The sequence below is a fragment of the Procambarus clarkii genome, chromosome 32 (assembly GCF_040958095.1).
Source record: "Procambarus clarkii isolate CNS0578487 chromosome 32, FALCON_Pclarkii_2.0, whole genome shotgun sequence".
Classification (NCBI taxonomy): Eukaryota; Metazoa; Arthropoda; class Malacostraca; order Decapoda; family Cambaridae; genus Procambarus; species Procambarus clarkii.
Window position 1 is genome coordinate 33,436,875 of NC_091181.1, and position 24,856 is coordinate 33,461,730.

At 43.7% G+C, this 24,856-nt stretch overlaps 3 protein-coding genes across 17 annotated transcripts in view; 2 read left to right on the forward strand and 1 right to left on the reverse strand.

Annotated features, from left to right (window-relative positions):
• LOC123759398 (sex determination protein fruitless) overlaps positions 1–23,185 on the reverse strand; it is a 91,584-nt gene extending 68,399 nt beyond the window's left edge. For 3 of the 7 annotated variants that reach the window (XM_069335200.1, XM_045744394.2, XM_069335199.1), the window contains exon 1: positions 23,112–23,179. The gene's annotated coding sequence lies outside the window, so the exon portion shown is untranslated. Of the gene's footprint in view, positions 1–11,231; positions 11,438–22,355 lie in introns of those variants that run through there. The other 4 variants (XM_069335201.1, XM_045744395.2, XM_045744392.2 and 1 more) reach the window with 2 other exon arrangements.
• LOC138370511 (uncharacterized) lies at positions 3,319–6,292 on the forward strand. Its single transcript, XM_069334886.1, has 2 exons — positions 3,319–3,332; positions 5,809–6,292. Exons 1-2 carry the CDS (start codon positions 3,319–3,321, stop codon positions 6,290–6,292), a joined length of 498 nt encoding a protein of 165 aa, XP_069190987.1.
• A 640-nt stretch (positions 23,186–23,825) lies between the features above and the next one.
• LOC123759399 (protein bric-a-brac 2) overlaps positions 23,826–24,856 on the forward strand; it is a 51,858-nt gene continuing 50,827 nt past the window's right edge. For 3 of the 9 annotated variants that reach the window (XM_069335202.1, XM_045744400.2, XM_069335205.1), the window contains exon 1: positions 23,826–23,934. Coding sequence is in view for 3 of the 9 variants with exons in the window: in XM_045744398.2 (XP_045600354.1) it covers positions 24,003–24,029 (27 nt within the window). In the remaining 6 variants the exon portion in view is untranslated. Of the gene's footprint in view, positions 24,030–24,856 lie in introns of all 9 variants that reach the window. The other 6 variants (XM_045744398.2, XM_045744401.2, XM_045744402.2 and 3 more) reach the window with 3 other exon arrangements.

Below are 24,856 nucleotides of genomic sequence, written 5' to 3' on the forward strand. Positions count from 1 at the left end.
TTGTGGTGGCTCCTAGACCTGGTTGGGAGGGCGGGCTGTGGGAAGGAAATAGCCTGTGGGGTTGAGACATCCACTTTAAAGGGAGGGAGGGAGCAGATGCAGGTTGGGAGTTGAACTCTATCTCTGCTCACAGTTCCTAAGGGTGGTCGGGGACAGGTGCTTGGGTGGTGGTGGGGCACAGGTGTTAGGGGGTGGTGGTAGGGGTACAGGTGTTAGGTGGTGGTGGTGGGGTACAGGTGTTAGGGGGTGGTGGTGGTGGTGCACAGGTGTTAGGTGGTGGTGCACAGGTGTTAAGTGGTGGTGGTGGGAAGTACAGGTGTTAGGGGGTGGTGGTGGTGAGGCACAGGTGTTAGGTGGTGGTGGGGTACAGGTGTTAGGTGGTGGTGGGGTACAGGTGTTAGGTGGTGATGGTCGGGCACAGGTGTTAGGTGGTGGTCGGGCACAGGTGTTAGGTGGTGGTGGGGCACAGGTGTTAGGTGGTGGTGGGGCACAGGTGTTAGGTGGTGGTGGGGCACAGGTGTTAGGTGGTGGTGGGGCACAGGGCACAACATTTATTTAAAGAAGTCAACTGTTCAATGAATACTGATGAAGAAGATTAAACAAAAGCAAGGGGGTGTGAATTCTCAGGTTTGGTAGAGAACGCGGGCCAGAGCGGAATTCATCAGACAAATGTTTTAAAACGCGGGAACTTTGAACTGAGAAGACATTATACAGCGGGTCAATCTCCTGGAACAAGACGGATGGGTAGTGTGTGCACCTAGCTGTGTGGGGAAGGGAGGGTTGAGCTTCAGTTCCTGGGGCCTCGCCTTTCCAATTGTCTGTTGCTTCTATAAAATGACTCCTAGTAATCATTCAAATAACGGAGTATGAAGTAGGCCTCCACTGCCTCCCCTAAGGTACCATCACTCACACAATAACCCCCATGTGAGTCATCTGGGTCTACAACTCCTCCCCCGACTTGACCTCTTGCTACTCATCCTGCCAACTCCTCTTTTAATGCTAAGTTAATGATACATACATTAAAGATATATTAACATAGTAGGCGCATATTTATAGGACTCATAAATATGCAGTTAACGAAAGGTTGGGGACATATGAAACAATGCAGGCGATGAGTCACAATAACGTGGCTGAAGTATGTTGACCAGACCACACACTAGAAGTTGAAGGGACGACGACGTTTCGGTCCGTCCTGGACCATTCTCAAGTCGATAGAGAATGGTCCGAGAATCGACTTGAGAATGGTCCAGGACGGACCGAAACGTCGTCGTCTCTTCAACTTCTAGTGTGTGGTCTGGTCAACACATATGAAACAAATCACAATAATAATGGTCATACACCCTTCAGAATTGCTTGTGGGTTTTTTTTTTTTGCAAGAAGCTGTGGGTGAGGTGAGTGGTTGGTCAGACAGCGGTGGCAGTGAGGAGTGAGGTCACGGGCAGCACCATCTGGGTCAGGTCAGGCATTATCACCACCTCAACATTGCAGGTGGGATGTTGCCTCCCTCTACCCATGACCCGGGCTAACTACTTTTGACCATTCACCTCGTTAACCAAGAAAACTTAATGACACTATATTTCTGGAGGCTGTAACAAGAGGGCGGGAGTGAGGCCATGAGGCCACTACAGTAGCCTGGGTTAAAACAATTACAGAAACATGAAATCGTGAGCATCACAGTACAATTTACAGTATGTATGTATGTATGTATGTATGTATGTATGTATGTATGTATGTATGTATGTATGTATGTATGTATGTATGTATGTATGTGTGTATGTATGTATACGTGGGAACAAAGCCACAGTAGCTGCGATACAGTTCATGCATGTACTCAGATGAGGAGTGTGCGAACAAGAAGGGGATGAAGACAACTGCGGAACACTGTAACAAACTTTCATTTACTTCCCAAATATGCAACAGGTTGGTAAATCCACAGACGAGAGTGAGAGGGGCTCATGTGATGAGAGAGAGGGGTCATGTGATGGGAGAGAGGGGCTCATGTGATGGGAGAGAGGGGCTCATGTGATGGGAGAGAGGGGCTCATGTGATGGGAGAGAGGGGCTCATGTGATGGGAGGGGCGCTTGTGATGGAGAAAAGTGATCTAGTGTAGGAGAGAGCCGTTCAGATGCTGGGAGAGAGCGTGGTGTTGAGAAACAGAGGTGCTCCAGGCACCGTCCACCTTGGAGCGTGAACTTGTACTTCACAGACTGGTAAGAGAGGTGAAGTGAGAGCGAAGAGCTAGACTGCTGCTGGTGCAATAGACGCACAGTAGTAATGTAGAGACAAGAGCAGGTGTGTCACGGGTCTACAGGATAAAACAAACAAGAAAAGTCTCGGTGTATACGTAAGATAACGGGTATCTCAACAAATCAAATTAAAACACGGCTTGTAGGTCAAAAAAAAATAAAAAAATTCATCTGTGGTGTGGTTGAAGGCGGTGACTGGTGAGATGAGGTGAAGCACAAGGGGGTACTCCTGTAGAACTATACACTGGTTGTACGGGTCAGGTCCATGGAATCCAAGGGGTGGCGGAGGCTGGTCCAGGGGTCGGGGAAGACACCGTGGAGTCACCGAGAACATGGAATGATGTGCATCTGGACAACGATAATGCTAGAACCAGCAGGGTGAACCGGATGCGACAATAAGCAGACGAACATTTTGACAAAGACTATGTTAAAATGTACGAAGCCAAATTCAGACTTGACCTAACCTTGCCATCACCACGACCAAGTTCACCTCTCCTACCAGTCTGTGAAATACAAGTTCACACTCCAAGGTGGATGGTGCGGGTTTTGCCTCTTGCGAGAGCCGTCCTCAACAGGACACTGTTCTTGCTGCAGATATTTCAGTGGGATATACATACACATCTCTCGCTGAGAACGTCAGTAAAGGCCCGAAGTGATAATCTGGGGTAAAGGCAGGAGAAGCAGCGTTCCCTGGAGAGCGCACCAACCCCTCCCCAAAGCGTTACACATTCACACGCCGCCACCAGGTTATCTCCAGCTCAGAAATGCTCGGGATATTGTCGTGGACGGAAGATAATTGTTTTATTTCGGTTCGCGCCCCTGTGCCTTCCGCCAGACTTGCCTGTGAAACATTTTTATTTATTTTACCCAGAATCAAATGGGTCTAATAGAGCGAACTGGTGATTGTACAAGAGGTTACCGGCGGCGTGTAGTTCCTATATGGTGATAACTTACTACACTCTAACTGAGCTTTTGTTAATAGTTCAAATTTCAGTTAAAAAATTCCTCAGGAACAATTGGAGGACATTTATCAAACCGTCGGCTTCCTGTCCCTTGGCGAGGCGACCAGAGATGGTGGCTCTCAGGTAAATTCAGGTATATATCTGGCTTTATTATTAATATCTGGTTGCACCTACACAGTTTGTCCTTGCATGTCTGCCTACACTCCAGGTTACTGCGGGTACCCTACGGAATTGGGCGGGTGTTGGGAGGTATGAGTATGGTGGGTGTGGTGGTGATTGTTGGGGTGGGTGGTGGTGGTTGCTGGGGTGACTGGGTATGGTGGTGGTGGTTGCTGGGGTGACTGGGTATGGTGGTGGTGGTTGCTGGGGTGGGTGGTGGTGTTGGTGGTTGCTGGGGTGACTGGGTGTGTGTGTGGTGGCGTAATGACTCACTGGGATGACGCTGACCTTACTGCTGATAAAAACTACCAATAACGAAATAAACCTCAGCTTTATCATACACAAGTGTGTGTGTCGCTTCCAATATCACTACAATGACACACTCCAAAGATGGCGCAAAGAAACAAAGTCAGTTACACCGGAGCCCCGCTGTTGAATATCAAGAGCAAGCAAACTTTGTTCAAACTGCTACTTTAAGGTTAAGAGTCCATACGACGAGGCGTTTCCGAGAGACTGAATGTAAGCCTCGAGGAAGAATAATAATAATAAGAGTCCAAGGAACCCTTTAGGTGTCCTGGGAACGGAGGTGGTGTACACCTGAACGAGTACAGGCTGGTGCAAAAAGCACAGATAATGTAATAACAGGAGGGAAAAAAAGAGGTGGGCGCGGATCAGGTGTTGTTGTGGTTGTAGTACAGTGGTGGTTGTGGTAGAGGTCGTAGTGGTTGCTAGGAGAGAAGAAGAGGAGAGCGAGAGGACGAGTGAGAGAGGGGAGGGGTGAGAGAGAAGAGGGGCAAGAGAGAAGGCTGAGAAAGAGGGGAGGGGCAAGAGAGAAGGCTGAGAAAGAGGGGAGGGGCAAGAGAGAAGGCTGAGAAAGAGGGGAGGGGCAAGAGAGAAGGCTGAGAAAGAGGGGAGGGGCAAGAGAGAAGGCTGAGAAAGAGGGGAGGGGCAAGAGAGAAGGCTGAGAAAGAGGGGAGGGGGAGATAGAAGTAGCCATAAATGTAATCAATGTGTCTAGTACAAGGAAGGTGTCACAGGACCAATAAGGGTGTCCCATATAACTTTACCAAAGTGTTCCTCACAGTACTGACCTCAAAGTTCATATGTGCACCTATAACAACCTCAGAATGCAGACGTACTGCAAGTGAAGCAACAAGACAATGTTGACAAAAAAAGGAGTTTTAGTAACCGGAAGTTGTACCCCGAGTCTGCGGCACCAGTGGTTCCAGAACCTGTGTAGCACTGACTGTGTATGTGTGACATCCGTAGAGTTTGTGGTCCGCTTCTTCCATGCGCAACTCGGGAGGGAAGGTTGGGGGGTAGACAGGAGGCAGGTGTTGATAGACAGGTGGCAGGTGGTGGGGTAAATAGGAAGCAAATGGGGATATGTAGGTGGGAGGCGGAAATATATGGGGAACAGGTGGAAGTCAAGAGGAGGTTGGTAGGCGGCGATAGATAGTGAGGCAGGCCACAGGTCAGATACTGGTAGACATGGGAATTAGATATATTTATGCAAGGGGCAATTAACAGCATATGGGATTAGGGGCAGGTGAAGATAGAAAGCTGGCGAGTTAGAGTAGGTGGAAGGTAAAGAGATAAGGATGAGGCTAGGTAGGGAGCCGGTCGGCCGAGCGGACAGCACGCTGGACTCTTGATCCTGTGGTCCTGGGTTCGATCCCAGGCGCCGGCGAGAAACAATGGGCAGTTTCTTTCACCCTATGCCCCCTGTTACCTAGCAGTAAAATAGGTATCAACCAGGTACCTGGGTGTTAGTCAGCTGTCACGGGCTGCTTCCTGGGGGGTGGAGGCCTGGTCGAGGACCGGGCCGCGGGGACACTAAAAAGCCCCGAAATCATCTCAAGATAACCTCAAGGTGATGTGTAGGTGGGACCAGATGCTCAGCCCGTCCTCCAAAGGGTTTCCCAACGTCAAAAACTGTCGTGCTATGTGTCCTTTCCTAACCAACCAGAAGACCCAAAACAGAAAATGGGACAGTATGTCAATCTCGGGAGCCGCTGCCATTTTCTAGTACGACGACTTATGGCCTTAGGTAAAGTATGCGTCCAAACGCGACGCTGTATTAGGAGGCCGGGTTGAGATGGTAGCAGCTGGGGATAGATAGGTGGAGGCAGGTGGAGGTGGCAACAAGCAGTTGTTGCACGAGTGTCGGAGGTAGTCCGTATCTCCCGCATCCCGAACCCTCTCTGATAACGCGTCCTGGCCGCTCTCTGGTCCCTAGTCCCTAGTCCCTGGTGCTCCCAGGTCCCTAGTGTCGTCTGGCCGCCCTCAGGTCCCTAGCGCGTGGCTGCTCTCTGGTCCCTAGTCCCTGGTGCTCCCAGGTCCCTAGTGTCGTCTGGCCGCCCTCAGGTCCCTAGCGCGTGGCCGCTCTCAGGTCCCTAGTCCCTGGTGCTCTCAGGTCCCTAGTCCCTGGTGCTCTCAGATCCCTAGTCCCTGGTGCTCTCAGATCCCTAGTCCCTGGTGCTCTCAGATCCCTAGTCCCTGGTGCTCTCAGATCCCTAGTCCCTGGTGCTCTCAGGTCCCTAGTCCCTGGTGCTCTCAGGTCCCTAGTCCCTGGTGCTCTCAGGTCCCTAGTCCCTGGTGCTCTCAGGTCCCTAGTCCCTGGTGCTCTCAGGTCCCTAGTCCCTGGTGCTCTCAGGTCCCTAGTCCCTGGTGCTCTCAGATCCCTAGTCCCTGGTGCTCTCAGATCCCTAGTCCCTGGTGCTCTCAGGTCCCTAGTCCCTGGTGCTCTCAGATCCCAAGTCCCTGGTGCTCTCAGGTCCTTAGTCCCTGGTGCTCTCAGGTCCTTAGTCCCTGGTGCTCTCAGGTCCCTAGTCCCTGGTGCTCTCAGGTCCCTAGTCCCTGGTGCTCTCAGATCCCTAGTCCCTGGTACTCTCAGGTCTCAAGTGCCTCGGGCAATCGAGTAGATGGGAATGCTGACTGGGATACCAGAGTTAGGCTAGGTTAAGTTGGGTTAGGGTAGGTTACATTCGGTTGGGTGAGGCTAGTTTAGATAAGTTATCACTATTATATTTCCTGTGATTGCAGGCAATTATCCCAGTCACCTATCTGTCTTTCCTTACAACATAAACCTTTCCTGACTTAAGAGAGGAGCACGCAATATCAGGGTTTAGTATTTCCCTCCGTCTTATAAAGCGCCATCTAAATCAATCTCTAAAGACCGTTTATCTGATAACGGAAGTAGAGTGGTTAATGAGCGAGAGGCGCCACGCGTGCGCGCGACTCTACAGAGGGCGCCACTTCCCTGTAGGCTCTGTCTACTAGTAGACTCGCTAGCGTCTACCACTAGTTCATGTGGTAGTGTAGACAGTGCCTGCAAGACTAACTTTTCCAACGGCAGCCACCATGATAGGCGTTGGGTGGATTGATAAGACAATTAAAACTGAATATTACAAGTTCAACCCAATATAAATGCCGTAGCCATCGGGGGTCCAATTTCTGGAATTATAATGTGACTAACCTTTCCGCTACTACCCACAGGATAGATGTAAGGTTCTTAATTAATAAACTAATCACATCAAACGATGAGTTAGCCAAAGCATGTGCTCTTAAAGAGAGCTGATTATCACCTTGAATTGCTTTGGTTTAATATACCGAGAACGGGAACAAAATTGTTGTAGTCCTGACACAACGTTCAACTTACACTAGCTATTCTATCTATTAGCATACTACTATGCAGGAAGCTCCACATATCTACCACATGGGGAGCCGGTCGGCCGAGCGGACAGTACACTGGACTTGTGATCCCGTGGTCCCAGGTTCGATCCCGGGCGTCGGCGAGAAACAATTGGCAGAGTTTCTTTCACCCTATGTCCTTGTTACCTAGCAGTAAAATAGGTACCTGGGTGTTAGTCAGCTGTCACGGGCTGCTTCCTGGGGGTGGAGGCCTGGTCGAGGACCGGGCCGCGGGGACACTAAAGCCCCGAAATCATCAAGATAAGTCTAGGAGGTTATTACTGATAGGCTCGGCTATCTCGGCCTGCTGAATGTAAACAGTCTGCAGAACTGTTTACATATCTTACGTCACTGTGTAATTGAATGTGAAAACGTTTAAGAGTTTATAAAAACCGATCAGAGATTTTCAATATGTGTGTATTTCATTCAAAATGATTTAAGAGTACCACCAGAAATCTTGGTTAAGTATCCCAAAGTTTGTCTACTGTCGGTAGTGCATGCACGCGTTTGTAACCTTTCCACAACTGCTCTTTAGATTGGTGAAGGGCATGATAAGCAAATTAATTATGTAACTAGCTCACCACGAATGCAAATTGCTTTAAAAAAATCATCAGAGTCCATCTTATAAGTGGCACTGAACGCTTTCTGCCACTCGCCCACAGAAAGGGGCCATCCCTTCCGTGTTCACTTTCCATAGCTGAGCTGCTACCTGGAATTACTTCAAATCCTCATACTAATACAAAAGTAACAGTGGAGTAGAGTAAAATGTAATTTCTAATATGATTCATAACTTTGTAAACGGTAACTAGGATACAGTTATTGAAACGTTTTCCGATATTTTAACTTCGAAGAAACTGAACGCTGTCTTTAAAAAAAAAACAACCTCTGCCTTTGCAAAAAGTCCGTTCAAAACTATAGCAGACTTTTGATTTGTGAACCAATATGTGGGCCGAGAAGTACATAAATGGAGAACGCCTACCCTGTGTTTCCTGCTGTAATCTTTATTTTATCTCAGAAAAGATTACATGTACTGGATTGTATAACAACAATGACCATTTTGTTACATTAAACCAGCAAATTATATTCAGTCCCACAATTAACGTCCATATAATTTAAAATATTACTGAGTCAATGATAATATAATACTGTCCTTGTACACAATAGTCGTTCCTAGTAAACTGACAAATACAGCCCCAAACTACATAATTTACAACAATCTTCAGATTCAAAATATATATTTTTCGACCGAAGCCGACGAAGGCAGAATATCTTTCACCGGTCTGCTTTACCAGGAAAATTGAGCAATATAAATTATATGTAATATCATTATAAATAATAATCCTATGCATCTCACGATATACACAAAACGAAATATTCATATAACTACTGTACAATTACTCCTGTGTGTGTGTGTATTCAACTAGTTGTGCTTGCGGGGATATGAGCTCTGGCTCTTTGGTCCCGCTTCCTGTGTGTGTGTGTAATTACCTAAGTGTAGTTACAGGATGAGAGCTACGGTCGTGGTGTCCCGTCTTCCCAGCACACTTTGTCGTGTAATGTTTTGGCCTCCACCACCTTCTCACTTAGCTTGTTCCAACCGTCTACTACTCTGTTTGCAAAAGAAAACTTATTATTTTGTTTTTGGCACCTCTGTTTCTTTAGCTTGAAACCGTGTCATCTTGTTCGTGATGTTGCTGGTTTCAAGAATTTCTCCTTGTCAATTTGATCGATTCCTGTTAGAATTTTGTATGTGGTGATCATATCATGTGTGTGCGTGTGCGCGCGTGTGTGTGCGTGTTTGTGTGTGTGTGTGTGTGTGTGTGTGTGTGTGTGTGTGTGTGTGTGTGTGTGTGTGTGTGTGTGTGTGTGTGTGTGTGTGTGTGTGTGTGCGTGCGCGCGCGCGCTAACCTAGTTGTGCTTGCGGGAGTTGAGCTTTGGCTCTTTGGTCTCAACTGTCAATCAACTAGTTTAGATTTCTGAGCCTACTGGGCTCTATCATATCTATTTTTGAAATTGTATATGGAGTCAGCCTCCACCACATCACTGCCTAATGGATTCCATCTATTAACTACTCTGACACTGAAAAAATATTTCTAACATCCCTGTGGCTCATTTAGGTTCTCAGTTTCCATCTGTGTCCTCTTTGTTCGTGTATCACCCGTGCTACAGTTTATCCTTGTCTACCCTGTCAATTTCTCCGAGAATTTTGTAGGTAGTGATCATGCCTCCCTTTACTCTTCTGTCTTCCAGCGTCGTGAGGTGCATTTTACGCAGCCTTCGTAACTCGCGTGTGTGTGTGTGAGGGAGGAGGGGGGATGGGCTTGACGTGAAACTAAAATGAAAGTGCAGAAAACTATCATACATGACTAAATTATTATTACATTTCACCGTGGGAAAATTAATCCTACCTGACCCAGCCAACGTCCAACACAGCCTAAGACAAGAAAGAACCAGCGGGTGGTCTTGTACTTAGTACTCCACATTACATTGAGTCACTCACAAAAATGATTCCTTGCATCTGGAACACAGGCTGTACGATATCTGTTAATATAATTATTATGTCTGCGAATTTGCATGGAGCCTTAATGTATTATACTAATTAGCAGGACTTGCAAGCTCCACTGAACGCAGCTGCACTTGCTGCCACGCACTTGATAATTTTACTTAAATCAAGAAATTCTAGATTGTAGAACGGCTTATCCAGTTTATACTCGTTATCTTGACGGCCGGAGCTGCAACAACCCAGGCGCAGGAAAGACCAGAGAGAGAGAGAGAGAGAGAGAGAGAGAGAGAGAGAGAGAGAGAGAGAGAGAGAGGGAGGGAGGGAGAGAGAGAGAGAGAGAGAGAGAGAGAGAGAGAGAGAGAGAGAGAGAGAGAGAGAGAGAGAGAGAGAGAGAGAGAGAGAGAGAGAGAGAGAGGGAGGGAGGGAGAGAGGGAGGGAGAGAGGGAGAGAGAGGGGGAGAGAGAGGGGGGGAGAGAGAGGGGGGGAGAGAGAGAGAGAGAGAGAGAGAGAGAGAGAGAGAGAGAGAGAGAGAGAGAGAGAGAGAGAGAGAGAGAGAGAGAGAGAGAGAGAGAGAGGAAGAGAGAGAGAGAGAGCTTTGATATATATACTGTATATATATATATATATATATATATATATATATATATATATATATATATATATATATATATATATATATATATATATATATATATTTATTTATTGCAGTGTCAGACCACGAAGGAAGGATTGAAACAAGAATTTTCTTAAGTACTTTCGTATTTAATAATATCCTTCATCCTTCTGAAGATGTATTATTAAATACGAAAGTACTTAGGGAAATTCCGGTTTCAATTCTTCCTTTGTGGTCTGACACTATATATATATATATATATATATATATATATATATATATATATATATATATATATATATATATATATATATATATATATATATATATATATATATATATGGACTACCAAAAGAAACTGAGCTTACTAAATGGGCACGAAATACTTATGAGAAGTTCAAGTGTATATGATTGGACGTTGGGAAAAACATCATAAACCAATTAATGTGATCTGACCCAAATCACAAAATTTTCACTATAAGCTGGTGAGAATGATGTGGCGCTTCTTCGCTGGTGACATGTTTCTGCCGCTTTGATTACCTCGGAGCATACAGGCATCACATAGGCCACTCAGCGATCACCTCAAATACTGTTGATTTGTCTCCCTGATCAGTTGGTGGATCAGCCCGTCCTCATGAGCGTTCCCAACGTCCCTAAAAACTAGTACAGTACTAACGTGCCCGAACTTAACCAACCCGAGGACCCACGAACAGAAGTTTTTAGTTTAGTTCATTTATTATGCACCCCATACCCATCTTGTGGGCGGTAGTGGAAAGGGTTACAGAGGCACATAATGGGCTCAGGGACTGAACCCCACAATTCATTTAGCTAAGCAATCAGAACAAAAGACGGAACTTCACGTGAATTTCGCGAGCTGCTACATTTTTTTTTCATCAGTTTTTGGTCTTAGGTAAAGTATACGTCAAAATGCAATGTGGTATTAGGAGGATGGGTTGGGGGGATACGGACACAATTTTAGAGAAGTACCCCTGAAACATGTCAGGGCCTAGGCTACTAGTATTTCAACGGCCGCGGCAGACTGGCACTGTCTTACCTTAGTAACGTTAGGCTCGGTTAGTTGCTCCAGTTATTGCAGTCGTTATTTTGTTTCCTGTGCTCTTTTCTCCAGTCTTCAGAAACATTAAAAAAAACTGTTTATTTGCGGGTTACTTTGTCGTTTAAGGCGCGAGGGGGAAGTAGGAAAGCCTTGATTTGCGTAAGGCGCGCGTGTAGTTGAACAGTGTATAGGGGTACTGCCGGACGCCATCTAGGGGTTTTATCAGTCATGCTGCAACCCTTATCTTGTGCACTGTTGCGTCACAGTGATAATCAGCTACCCACTTGGTATGATAGCCTTCGACTGCCAGCCCGCACCTGCGCATGCTCACACATCCCTTCAGCCTTGACCTCCTGTCTCAACTGTGCTCATCCTTTTGCCGGGTGATGCTCGTATGATGTTATATTGCTCATATATATTATTCAATGATAGGGTACACAATACCGCCCGGCAGCCAATCAAGGACAAGGCCCATTTCACCTGGTTACTCATTCAATTTCTAGTCAAACTCACCGGCGCTTGGCCAATTTATACCCGTACTAGATCACAGGTTGGCAAGGCAATACTGATTATAATTTTACGTTATAATTCAACGGCAAGATTTTTGGATTTTGGATTGTTTGTTTATATTTCTCTGCATAATACTTACTGTAATGTAGCAAGCCTAACATTGGAGAACCTCAGAACAAACACCTTTAGTGCGTAAACATGTTAATTGTAAATTTAGAACAACAATAATTAAGCTACAAATTCTAAACTTGCATTTTTATATTTAAGACATCCACAAGAAATTATATTCTTAAAATATTAACACTATTTAATACTGCATAATCGAAAAAATATATGCCATTAAGAAATGTTTCAGATATAGCAGTTCCACTATTTACCTAAGACATCAGTAGTAATGATGAAGCATGGATGAAGAGGCTGAGAGTACCCAGTGTGCAGGTTCGAATCCTCGTCATGGGAGTGTTCCTACTGATGTTCTCACTGATACATCACCTTAATGTAATTCTTTATGTCAGAAAGACGCTATTTAATAGTAAAGAAAATTGTGCCATTTTCAAAATTGTTAAAATTTCAAAAATATATCATATGAAGTACAGTACTAGAAATATGAAAATATCATTCAACTTCATATATATATATATATATATATATATATATATATATATATATATATATATATATATATATATATATATATATATATATATATATATATATATATATATACACACACACACCATGATATATGTTGAAGGATATACCCTTTAGCATGATAAATGATATACTAAACCAAGCTGTTTATGAGCCACAGGTATGAGGTATAATGATATGAGCCACAGCAAGCAGGTTGGAGGAAGAGTAATCACGATAATCATTCATTGTCTGCGATGGACGCAGACAATGAATGATCACAGCGATTGTTTGAACACTTTTGATTAAGGATGAATCTGATAACTGCTTATTATTTTCATCATCGCATTTTGTTGCATTGTAAAGTCCAATATCCACAGGTTGACAAAGTTTTAAATAGATGCAATTAATGGCAACAATGAAAGATAATTGATATGTCAAGAGTTGCAACACTGATAAAACAAACAGTGTAAAACTGAAATGTTCAACTTTTTTTTTAAGAGGAGCTTTTATCCAGTCATGTCTGGACCCTGTTACCATTTCCTTAACAGTTTTATGATTAAAGAACTGCATCGAAAAAAAGCGTTCAACTTAATAGATAGAAAGCTGGTCTTGCACTCCAGTTTAGCTGCCACACGTACACCTACTCTCCCACTGTCACTCTTGAACACGCACAAGGTACCAGTACTGGTCCACCGCGACTCTTGAGCACGCACAGGTACCAGTACTGGTCCACTGCGACTCTTGAGCACGCACAGGTACCAGTACTGGTCCACTGCGACTCTTGAGCACGCACAAGTACCAGTACTGGTCCACCACGACTCTTGAGCACGCACAAGTACCAGTACTGGTCCACCACGACTCTTGAGCACGCACAAGTAGCAGTACTGGTCCACCGCGACTCTTGAGCACGCACAAGTACCAGTACTCGCACACCACGACTCTTGAGCACGCACAGGTACCAGTACTGGTCCACTGCGACTCTTGAGCACGCACAAGTACCAGTACTGGTTCACCGCGACTTTTGAGAGGTCACATGTACGGAACCCCCCCCCCCCACTATTCTGTGACTCGTTACAGCATAGTGACTACAGGGCAAGCTTTAACAATGTTCAAAATAGATCATTCTTTATCATTTTTATCATCAGCATTTTATAATTATATTATTACAGTATTATATTATTATCAGCATGATAAGAATATCATAAAATTCACGACCGGAACTGTCACTGTAAAACACAGGCTCCGAAGATTTTTCAAATTGCCATGGCAAAATTAACCTTTCATTCGGTACAGGTGTGTTGCATTGTTTAAAAAATGGCTAATGCGTTTTTTATTTTTTAGCCTGGTTCAGCTTGCGAATTTCCTCCTCTCGCTGCTTAAGTGTACCGAAATACATTGACGCCTCCATTTGTGTATGGGCTAGATGTTGATATTGACAGTACACGTATTTAAAAGTACATGCACAACATATTATGGCACAGCATGCCATATGGCACGACTCTTCGCTAGTACACAGTACTGCACAACAGGTGCAGTTTTCTTCCCCACGGTTTATTTGTAAAAACATTTACTGAAGGTATTTTTATACTTCCATCTAACCAAAATAAAGAAATATTTTATATTTCCGTATAATATCACGCTATCGATTTGTAAGAAACTATCCCAAGACATGACTGCATGAGGCGAGCGAGTGGGAGAGAATGGTGGTGGTAAAACAGAGTTACAGTGATCTACGGGAACGGGGATTCCGTACAGCAATTCCAGCCTATATAAGCACAAACCTATATCAAACCAAATTGGTTTACAGTGTGTGTGGTGTTGGGTTGTCAGCCCGTTGGCTAGGCTAGCTAGTGTAGGTGTCTAAGCAGATTCTCAACAACACTAGGCTATCTGCATTGCTTTCAGGAAAGAGAGGCTTTTTTTGTATTTGTTGTGGGGATTATGAAGAGCAATCAAGTTACCAAAATTCATTGTAAAGAAACTCTAGTAATTATAGAAGGATTTATTTTCTACAACGTTTCGTTCCACTCAGAAACATTTTCAGGTAAAGAATGATTATACAAGATGCAATTTTGGGGTTGTAAAAAATAAATCATTCAATAATTACCAGTTTCTTTACCCATGAATTTTGGTAACTTGATTGCTCTTCTTGATCCCAACACTAAGAAAATAATTAGAAGCATAGAAAGCTTGTACTCTTAAGATCAACAACGCCAGCAATGCTGTCATATATATATATATATATATATATATATATATATATATATATATATATATATATATATATATATATATATATATATATATATATATATCATACCGGCAAAGTTCTAAATTTCTTAAGGCAGCAATTAATACTAAGAATACTGGGAACATCAGGCATCAAAATACAGTATTTGGCGCAGTTTGGCTTACTTTTGTCCCGATAACCACTCGAGGTCAATAACAACAGGGACTTTCCTCATAATACACAAGCGCGGAAGATTTCGATGTGACATACAAACCCTTTCTTCGGATATTGCATGGCAAACAAAAACCAGTGAAACCAGAATGGGCTATACGGTAAAGGTAAAGATGTGTATTCCAGCAAAATAAAGGTAAAGGTACCTATTCCAGCAAAATAAAGGTAAAGGTACCTATTCCAGCAAAATAAAGGTAAAGATACCTATTCCAGCAAAATAAAGGTAAAGGTACCTATTCCAGCAAAATAAAGGTAAAGGTACCTATTCCAGCAAAATAAAGGTAAAGGTACCTATTCCAGCAAAATAAAAGTAAAATTACCTGAAGGTTCTTCAAAATATTCTTGAACAGTTAAGCTGTGATGTCTAGTCTAACGAAGCTGCAATCATCAACAGCTTGGTTGATGAGACTACCAACCGTACTGTGACGATCAAGATTTATTCATTGATGGTGATTAAGCCACCTAAGATGTGACACGGGCATGAATAACCCGTAAAGACAACCAAGAGAGGTTGATTAATATTAATTAAATATGAGGGTCCTGGTAGTACAGTCGGGTTCAGTCTCGATTTGCAATCGAGAATTTCGGGTTCGAGTCCCGAGCGGGACAGAAATGGTCCGGAGCATTTTCTATCACCTAATACGCCTGTTCACCTAGCAGTACGTATCCAGGAGTTAGCTTGTTGTGGGGTTGCATCCTAGGGGGGGGGAGATAGGAGGGGTCAGTAATTCGACCTTGAGGAACCTCCATATAAGCCTAACATGTACATATACACAGGCTGCCTGTCCATCACCACAATGCATTATTATATTATTAATATTATGCCTCATAATAATCCTCCATACAAGTTCACAACCAGCGATATACATGTATGTAATATTAACAACTGTGTAACTTACTTCACAAGATTGTCACTTGCTTAACTAAGCGAACTATGGAGTTCAGTTCCTGAACCCATTATGTACCTCTGTAACCCCTTCTACCACCGCCCACGGGATGGGTATGGGGTGTATAATAAATTACTAAGTAACCAGTGATTTGGTGAATGAATTGGTCATCTAAAACTGAACATGATGACATTGCACGTCAACTACTTTGGCATTTGTTCTCGTCTGTGAAGGGTTAATATTGAATACTGTACATCTATATCAAGTAGGCGATGAGTCACAATAACGTGGCTAAAGTATGTTGACCAGACCACACACTAGAAGGTGAAGGGACGACGACGTTTCGGTCCGTCCTGGACCATTCTCAAGTCGATTGTATATCAAGTTATGAAGCATTCCCGTATACCAGCTGCGATAATTCAACCCCTCACGATAATCAATTCCCGCTACCAGCAATCAACCATACCGGCTACCAACAATCAACCACACCCGCCATGAATTATCTCATCCATCTACAAACCAACCTTCTCATCAACCATAGCACCTACGATAATAATAAATAATAAAGGGGCCATTGACCGTAGCCAACAGACTCATTTCCCGATTACAAAAAATAAGGTAAGACAATACTCTCCAACGCTTCCTCACCTTTACTGCAATTCATCGGGCATTAGGCTTGATCTTTCAACACGAGCAAACAAGTGGTATAGGTTTGTCAGTGATGTGATGTGTTGAGCAGACTTTCTGTACATGGTTAATGTTGTGTTGGGTCGAGCTGTTTAAGGTGATGGGTTGGGTTGGGATGCTGTATCGTTACCCCGTTGCACCTGTTCCTAATTATGAAACACCCCTCTGACATGTGTAACGAAGGCTTGTACATTATGATTCCGGAGAGGGAAGTGGACATGGAGCTGGGGGATTGTGTTGTGTACAGAGGGTGCATGTAATTACCTTGTAGTTACCTAAGTGTAGTTACACGATGAGAACTACGCTTGTGGTGTCCTGTCTTCTCGGTATTTATCTAGTAGTGTCTACAGGGGTGTGGAGTCTAGTTCTTTATGCTCCGCCTACTAGCCTTGTACCTGTTGCTTTACAGCCTAACTACTCGTGACTTTCAAATTATTTATCGAATCAAGTTTTAAAGTTGAGGATGGAAGTGGCTTTCACAACTTCATCTTTTAGATCATTCCAATTGTTAACTACCTGTACAAGGTAAGAGTACCTTCTTCCATGTCTTCGGCTCATTTGAGCTTCCAGCTGCCACCTGTGTCCTCTTGGCGTCTTGCTTTCTCTCGCTGAAGAGCTTATCCTTGACCACCTTATTTATCTCCTCAGTATCTTGTAAGTTGTGATTATATCCTCACTGTTCCTTCTATCCTCTGGGGTTGCGAGATTTAGTGCCATTAGCCCTTGTCCGTTGCTTAGCTCTGGCACCAATCTTGTTGCAAGCCTCTGTACTTTTTCAATTTTGGCTTTGTTTCATACATTATGTGTGAGTATGCGTATTGACTATTTGCATCGGCAGAATCGAGCTTTTAGCTCTTGGACCCCACCTTTGTAACCAATCTATTTTCCTCTATTGTATCTACTAGATATATATTTCTCTCTAACACACGCGCACACACCCCCAGGAAGCAAGCCGCAGCAGCTGTCTAACTCCCAGGTACCTATGCTATTACAAATTTGACATCTATGATTTTCATCAATTTTGAAAGTCATCGTCCTTGCCCACGCAACAATCCCAATATCCACTTCCTATACTTTTTCCTCTGCTCTCCTCGCAACACTAAACTCAAGCAACACCTACACGTGCAAGCAACTTAGATCTTATTTTGTTACTTTTAATCCACTAACATTATTGGAAATATTTACGCTGACGCCACAAATCAACACTTACCAGTTACGTCTCAACTTTCACTGGCTCGTTTATGTTTTTGGCATCTCGTTATCAGGGAGTTAGGCTTATCGGTATTCATAGGCTTATCTTCCCTAGGATACCACCCGCAACAGTTGCTTAACTCCAGGGTTCACTGGCACAGTTTTCCTTTTTCTAACGCTTCCATATTGTTCCTGTATGCAACCAACCACCAAAATGTTCTTGTGGGGATGAACCACAACTCTTAAGTCCCGCCTCTCAACCCTTAAACGACTGGTGTATAGGTTCCAGAACCTACAAGGCTCTATCATATCAACATTTAAAGCTGTGTATGGCGTCTATCCCCACCATATCACGCGCAATTTATTATTTTTGTCTCCGTGCCTCATTCGGGAACTAACGTCCTGCCTGTGTCCACTTGTTCGTACATCACCCATGCAAATTAAATTTTGCCCCGAGGGGTGAGTTTATTGGGCAGCGCCACTCATCTTGTCAGTGGACACACCGCCATAGCAGCATGTACAACACTCCCCAATAGGAAGAAAACCCGCTGGGTTGTGTATGTGATCATATCTTCCACTTTTTCGTCTCCTACAGTGATGTGCGTCTCCCATGTTATTGTACTCCTTAAGGTGGTACACTGAGGCGGTACATCCTCCTACTCGGTACCTTTATTATCCCGATGTTCTTGTGACATATACTTGTTTTTTAAGCTGTAATTAATGTCTGCTTCCACCAACTCAGGCTCAAAGGTGTACTGTATTTATTTTGCCTGAGGGACAGAACGTGTGCGTTTAAATAAATTCAACGCTGCCCCACCAGTTAATGCACAAAGGTTTTGTAAAACATATGCCAGTCCCCTGGAAATGTAATCAGAGTATAGTGATTGGTAAAGACCTAAAAAGCAAGAAAGGAACATATTTATGTACACAATAAGGCTAACACGATACTTGGGCGTATATATCAAGGCTTGGGTTATATTGGGCAGTTTGGGTAGCGGCACCATGGAATGGACACTATATGCACAGAACGTGGGGAACACCACCGGTGGACCCCGCTGAACGAGGGGAAACGTGAGTACAGCACCGGTGGACGCCGCTGAACGAGGGGAACACGAGTACAGCACCGGTGAACGCCGCTGAACGAGGGGAACGTTAGTATACCACCGATGGACGCCGCCGAAGGAGGGGAACGTGAGTATAGCGCCCATGACGCCGCTGAACGAGGGGATCGTTAGTACACCACCGGTGGACGCCACTGAACGAGGGGAACGTTAATACAGCACCGGTGGATGCCGCTGAACGAAGGGCAGACACGTCCTTGATTCACGATCCAGGATCCCGGGTTCTATCCCCGGCGGGAACAAATGGCTGGGCAAGTTTCCTTCCACCTGATGCCTCTGTTCATCTAGCAATAAATAGGTCCCCTTCAGTTATGCAATAGTTGTGGGTTGCCTCCTGGAGCAGGTCAGTACTGTGTTGGTACCTCGATATGCCAAAGTTCCCGGGAGTTAGGGAACTATTATGGGTTGCATTTGGGGTAGATCAGTTGTAGAGTACCGGTAAATAAAAGGATAAATGCAATACATAAGATTGCAACTATTAAATGAAAATAGAAATCGTATCAACAGACTCGAACGCATTTTGTGTAAAAAAAAAAGGGGAAGCTCAATATATTGGCTCGACAAGATTTATAAACGCGTGAAACAATTAGGCTAACATTATTAACGAAAGTATCTTTAGTTTTGAAAAAATAGGATACATGGGTGAGAACAATTGGGCCAGTAGGTCTAGTACAGAAGTGGAGTAGCCTAGTGCGGCTGTAATGAAGGTTAGCATGAGTAGGCTCTTAAACCCGAGTACCCCTTGACGTCATTGTTACTGTTTTAAGTACACCTATTCTAACCCAACGTGATGCGATGATGATGTTTTAGATTTAGCTACTCTTTCTCTTTAGTGGAGGCCTGGTCGAGGACCGGGCCGCGGGGACACTAAAAAAAAGCCCCGAAATCATCTCAAGATAACCTCAAGATCTCAAGATAACTCAGATTGTGATGAAAAAATGCGAAAATGTGATAATGATGTTTTAGATTTAGCTACTCGGAACGAAATGTCCATGTAGCACGGGCTATGGTGAGCCCGTAAGGAAAATGTGATAAAATGGTTGTTTTATACATGGCGTGCAGGAGGTGTGGCGTCACTAGGCTGTCATAACTGTCACACCGGTGCTGGGCTTCACACACTACTGCTTGCTACCAGCGCCCGCCTCAACCTGTTAATAATCATACCAAAAATAACTTCGGATAATGATTAAATTTCAACACACGCCGCGAATATGGTTATCATGAGATGAGATGATTTCGGGGCTTAGCGTCCCCGCGGCCCGGTCCTCGACCAGGCCTCCTTTTTGTTACACACCCCCAGGAAGCAGCCCGTAGGAGCTGTCTAACTCCCAGGTACCTATTTACTGCTAGGTAAGAGAGACAACAGAGTGAAAGAAACTCTGCCCATTTGTTTCCAACTCCACCGGGGATCGAACCCGGAACCTCAGGACTACGTATCCGAAGCGCTGTCCACACAGCTGTCAAGCCCCCGACATGTAATTATTACAGAAAAAGGGTGCCCCTTCCCCCAAAAAAATGTTGCCGGGGCTTTGCAATAATCAGTAATATTGACCACAGGTTAACGTGAGGCTGGTCAATATTACTGAAGATAAAGGTTATTGGTGTTACCTTGATATATTAAAGCGCTTATTTAGCTTAGGAACAGTAGGCCTAAATGATAGATAAATATATGGTTAATTAAAAAAAAAGTTCGAAGCCTAACCGTGCTACGTCATAATTATTATTTTAACCTGACATGATGTAGTTTCATGATTCACCTCATGGTTTCCCACAGTCGGGGACAGGAAGCCTGCGAGGCTAATCAAGGTTCCCTCCTAGGCCTAACTATATTGGCAACCTTCCCTACAACCCAGAACGGTTGCTTAACTCCGGGTTCCATTTTTACTGTTGGGTGAAAAGAGCCTTCAGGTGAAAGGAAACGTGTTCAACCGTCTGTTCCGGCCGGGGATCGAACCCGGGACCCTCAGTTGTAACCGAGGACAACCCACTGCGCAACACAACCATCAATCTGACATCCACGGATCTTTTTGGATAATATTAAATTCATTTGTGGCATTTGAAAATTACAACCTAATATACTGCGAATTTGGCCTGAAAAAAGGCAGGTGTAGCCAATTTGTAAAGTTTGCCACCACATTTTATGTCTATAGGTATACATATATATAATAAGTTACATATTTTAACTGGTGTATGAGTTCAACGCCATCTTAAACCATTATATTTTTTTGAACTTCACTAGACACTACTTGTCAGTAGGATAAAGTCCCGTTCATCCACAACTTTACTGCCAAACTATTGCTGTCTTATGTATCATTTATATAACAAAATTTGTAAAAATGTGAATCCGCATTGTATCTATAAACCAGAATTCATTCACCTCCCAGCTGGCCAGCAACTGGCCACTCCATAAGTGCGGCCTTGACACTGATGTTCCTCCCAGGGTGAGTAGGTGGTGAACATATAAATATATATATATAAATCTACTCCAGCACTGCACCACTGTTGGGAGGCCTACTTGCAATCATAGGCCTACCCACACACGTGTAGCAACCGTCACAAACCATCTTCATCCTGCATTTATTGGTCTGCTTAAATAGTATTGAGGCATCTCGCACATGTCGTCGTTTCCTTAAGTCATTAATGATATATTTAGTGTTAGGCATGGCTACGTTACGTCTGTTAACTGCGTTTTACGACCCGTTGCTAAACTATCTTTTGTGCGAAGTGTTCTATAGTCTAGCATCTCAGGTGACGCATCACCAAGCAATTAATTGTATGCATAAGTTGCATTTCTTATATAAAAAAAATTCTGACTGCAGGTTAGAGCTACATTGTATTCGTCATTATATTCTAAAAGAGCTACAATGTTTTCGTCATTATATTCTAACTGTTTTGGTGTGAATGAAGTGAGGCTCAAGAGCCTAGTGTAGGGCGGGACGCGGAGTGATAATATGGGCCGAGTCACCCTATAGTGTCCTTCACCATCAGCCAGGCGGTGGGCACTTCTTATCTACCTTAGGCCTAGTCTTGCTCCACCCACCTCATCTCCTCCGCCAACACAATCACTCAATAAGCAACACAGGCTTATGGACATTAAATGTTCGTAAATCGTATATTATAAATATTGTAATCAATATTGTGTTTGTGTACTGGCCTAGTTGTACTTGCGGGGGTTGAGCTTTCGGCTCTTTAGTCCCGCCTCTCAACTGTCAATCAACTGGTGTACAGATTCCTGAGCCTACTGGGCTCTATCATATCTACATTTGAAACTGTGTATGGAGTCGGCCTCCACTACATCGTATTGTGTGAGAGTGTGTGTGTGTCTCTGTGTGTGTGTGTGTGTGTGTGTGTGTGTGTGTGTGTGTGTGTGTGTGTGTGTGTGTGTGTGTGTGTGTGTGTGTGTGTGTGTGTGTGTGTGTGTGTGACCTGCAGACAAACATGTATAATAATGAATGCACCATATGTATAATATATATATATATATATATATATATATATATATATATATATATATATATATATATATATATATATATATATATATATATATATATATATATATATATATATATATATAGTTTTAATGTTTCATTTGATTCTATTTCCAAAACCAAATATTCTTAAATCTCACCGTCTGTATTCCTTGATGGGTAACACACGACCTTCACCAGCACATAATCACAACACGTTATTTGAGAGCACACTGCAGTATTAGTTGTCACTTAAACACCATCACTAAGGCAATGCTACAAGGAGCAGCCACGACCCTCACTGCTTGGTGTCCACATGGTAAATGAGGCTTCAGCGCCGACTGTTCCGCACCCACAATGCACATCTTGCCAGACACTTCCATGTACTCAACGTCTTTCCTCTAATATCGCATTTTGTCAAATTCACAATTTTAATTTGATACATTTACATCAATTTTCCTTTCTCGCGGAAGACTTTTCTTCGTGTGTATTTCGTTATTAACGAGAGAAGTCACAAATGCATTTGTTACACTTTAGGGGGAAACTGTGTAGGGGTACCTTTATCACGCTTAGGCACCGTCACATCCCCACCCCCTCGGTTTTCCAGGTCCGACGATTAGGCGCTCCGATCATATACGTGTTTCGATTTTGTTACCATTGGTGAGTAACGAAAGTGTATTTTACACTCAGTACGTAAGTGCATTATTTATGCATTACATAAAAATAACAACTTTCAACATACATTTATCCGCCATTTTGCCAAATTTTGGAATTGAGCAAAAGATTTAGGCCTATGCATGTAGGTTAGCGCGCACGTCACATGACGGAAACACCTCAATTTACCTTGTAGAAATAATGAGTTACATATCCATCCAGTATGAGGGAGAGTATATGCAAGGCGCGTGTAGTGTTCCTACCTTAAGTGGAGGTGCTCATGGTGAGGTTGGTACACACTTCCCCTGCCCTCACGACTCAAGCCCACACTCACACTGCGGCCCCAGCCTCCCCTCCACCACCCCACGCACGCAGCTCCTCCCCTTCCTCTTATATCCCCACCCAACCTACTCCCATCTCATATATACGTGTCCCTGTATGCATCCTCGTCTTATTTACAATATATCTTTCCCTTTGCTTGACGCATGCAACTGAGCAAACAGGTAGATAACAAACAATATTAAGTTTCGCATATTGGAGGCTTTGACACCTCTGCATCGGGCTCCGTCAAGCGCCAGATGTCTCATCTTACACACATATATAATAACAATTTTACTGCTAATATTTAACATTTAAATAAGATATCGCCTTAACTAAATTACTTTTGTGAAATCTATTAAATAAACAGGAACAATGGTATTCAAAAACAAGAAACAAACTCGAAATTAATATATCTATGGTATCTCAACAGCTAAACGGAAAACGAAATTTAGTGCGTATTCTGCTGACAACGTTTAATACTTCAAACTTTACTCTCTATTCCTTACTTTCATCATTAAAGTATTCAATTTGTAGAGTTATTTCGAAAGAAACTTAAATTAAATACATATAGATTATCATTATATAAAGAAAAACCTTAAAACGTAGAATATTTACCCCCAAATACCTGCGAGTGGCTGGCATGGAACATTATTGGAACATAGGGAAATAAGGAAGTAGAAAAAGAGAAGAACCCGGCGGCCGGCTCCAGGTTTTCTCTGGTCTATCTGTCCCTGTGGAAGACCAGGAAAGCGAACAAGAAAGAAGGTGAGTGGGACACACTCGGAAAATTAAGTGATTTTATTTGTGTTCGCCATGACGTAGTAGTGAAATCAATGCAAAATTCCTCAGAGCACCAGAAGGTAAGTGAAAGAACCCGAGAGGCGCACGAACAGACGAGAAATGGGGAGAAAATCGAAACTAGATCAGGGGACGGAGGAGGGAGGCGAGAGAAATGGAGGAAGAGAACGCCGATAAATGGAGGGCTGGAAGGGGTCGGTGCGCAAATAGCCACATATTGAGAAATTAGGCATTTTGTGAGACCACGCAGTGCAAGTCTTGGTGAAATAACGGGTTTATATTTATGTACACCTCTAGCCATGTCAATATTTGTAAATTATGACATGCCCAACTTTATGGAAAATATTTAATCAGACCTGCAACAAATTTAGCTTTTTTCTCCCATTGCTCTGTTTATAAAGTCGACGAGACGCAGGTTATTGTGACTGTGAGTCAATTGACTTAGTGAGTTGGTAAACAGAACACCGGCCAATGTGCAGACACCTGTTGTAGGTTAGTCGCGAAAATATCCACCCCGCCAATGTGTGGTGAGGAGGTGCGGCTAGAGAGGGGGTTACCCCTCCACAAGTTATGGTATTTATTTTAATTGTGCGTCATTGACACTATATCCCACCTGAGTGTGGTGTGGGGGGGCGTCAGCTTGACGGTGGTGGTGGTGGTGGTGGGGGGGTGTGGTGACCTGCAAGTGATAGGGAGGAGGAGCCTTGGCAGTAGCAACATGCTTGAGGCAGGTTGCGTGTGTGTGGTTGGCAACAGTCTTTTGAGTGTGTTCTCGCTCTCTACTGAATCAAAGCCTCTGGAGGTATTGTGTATAGTGTAGTGTAGAGGTTATCCTGGTGACACTACAGCACCACACTACACCACATTCCTCTACCTTGCATTTAACCCC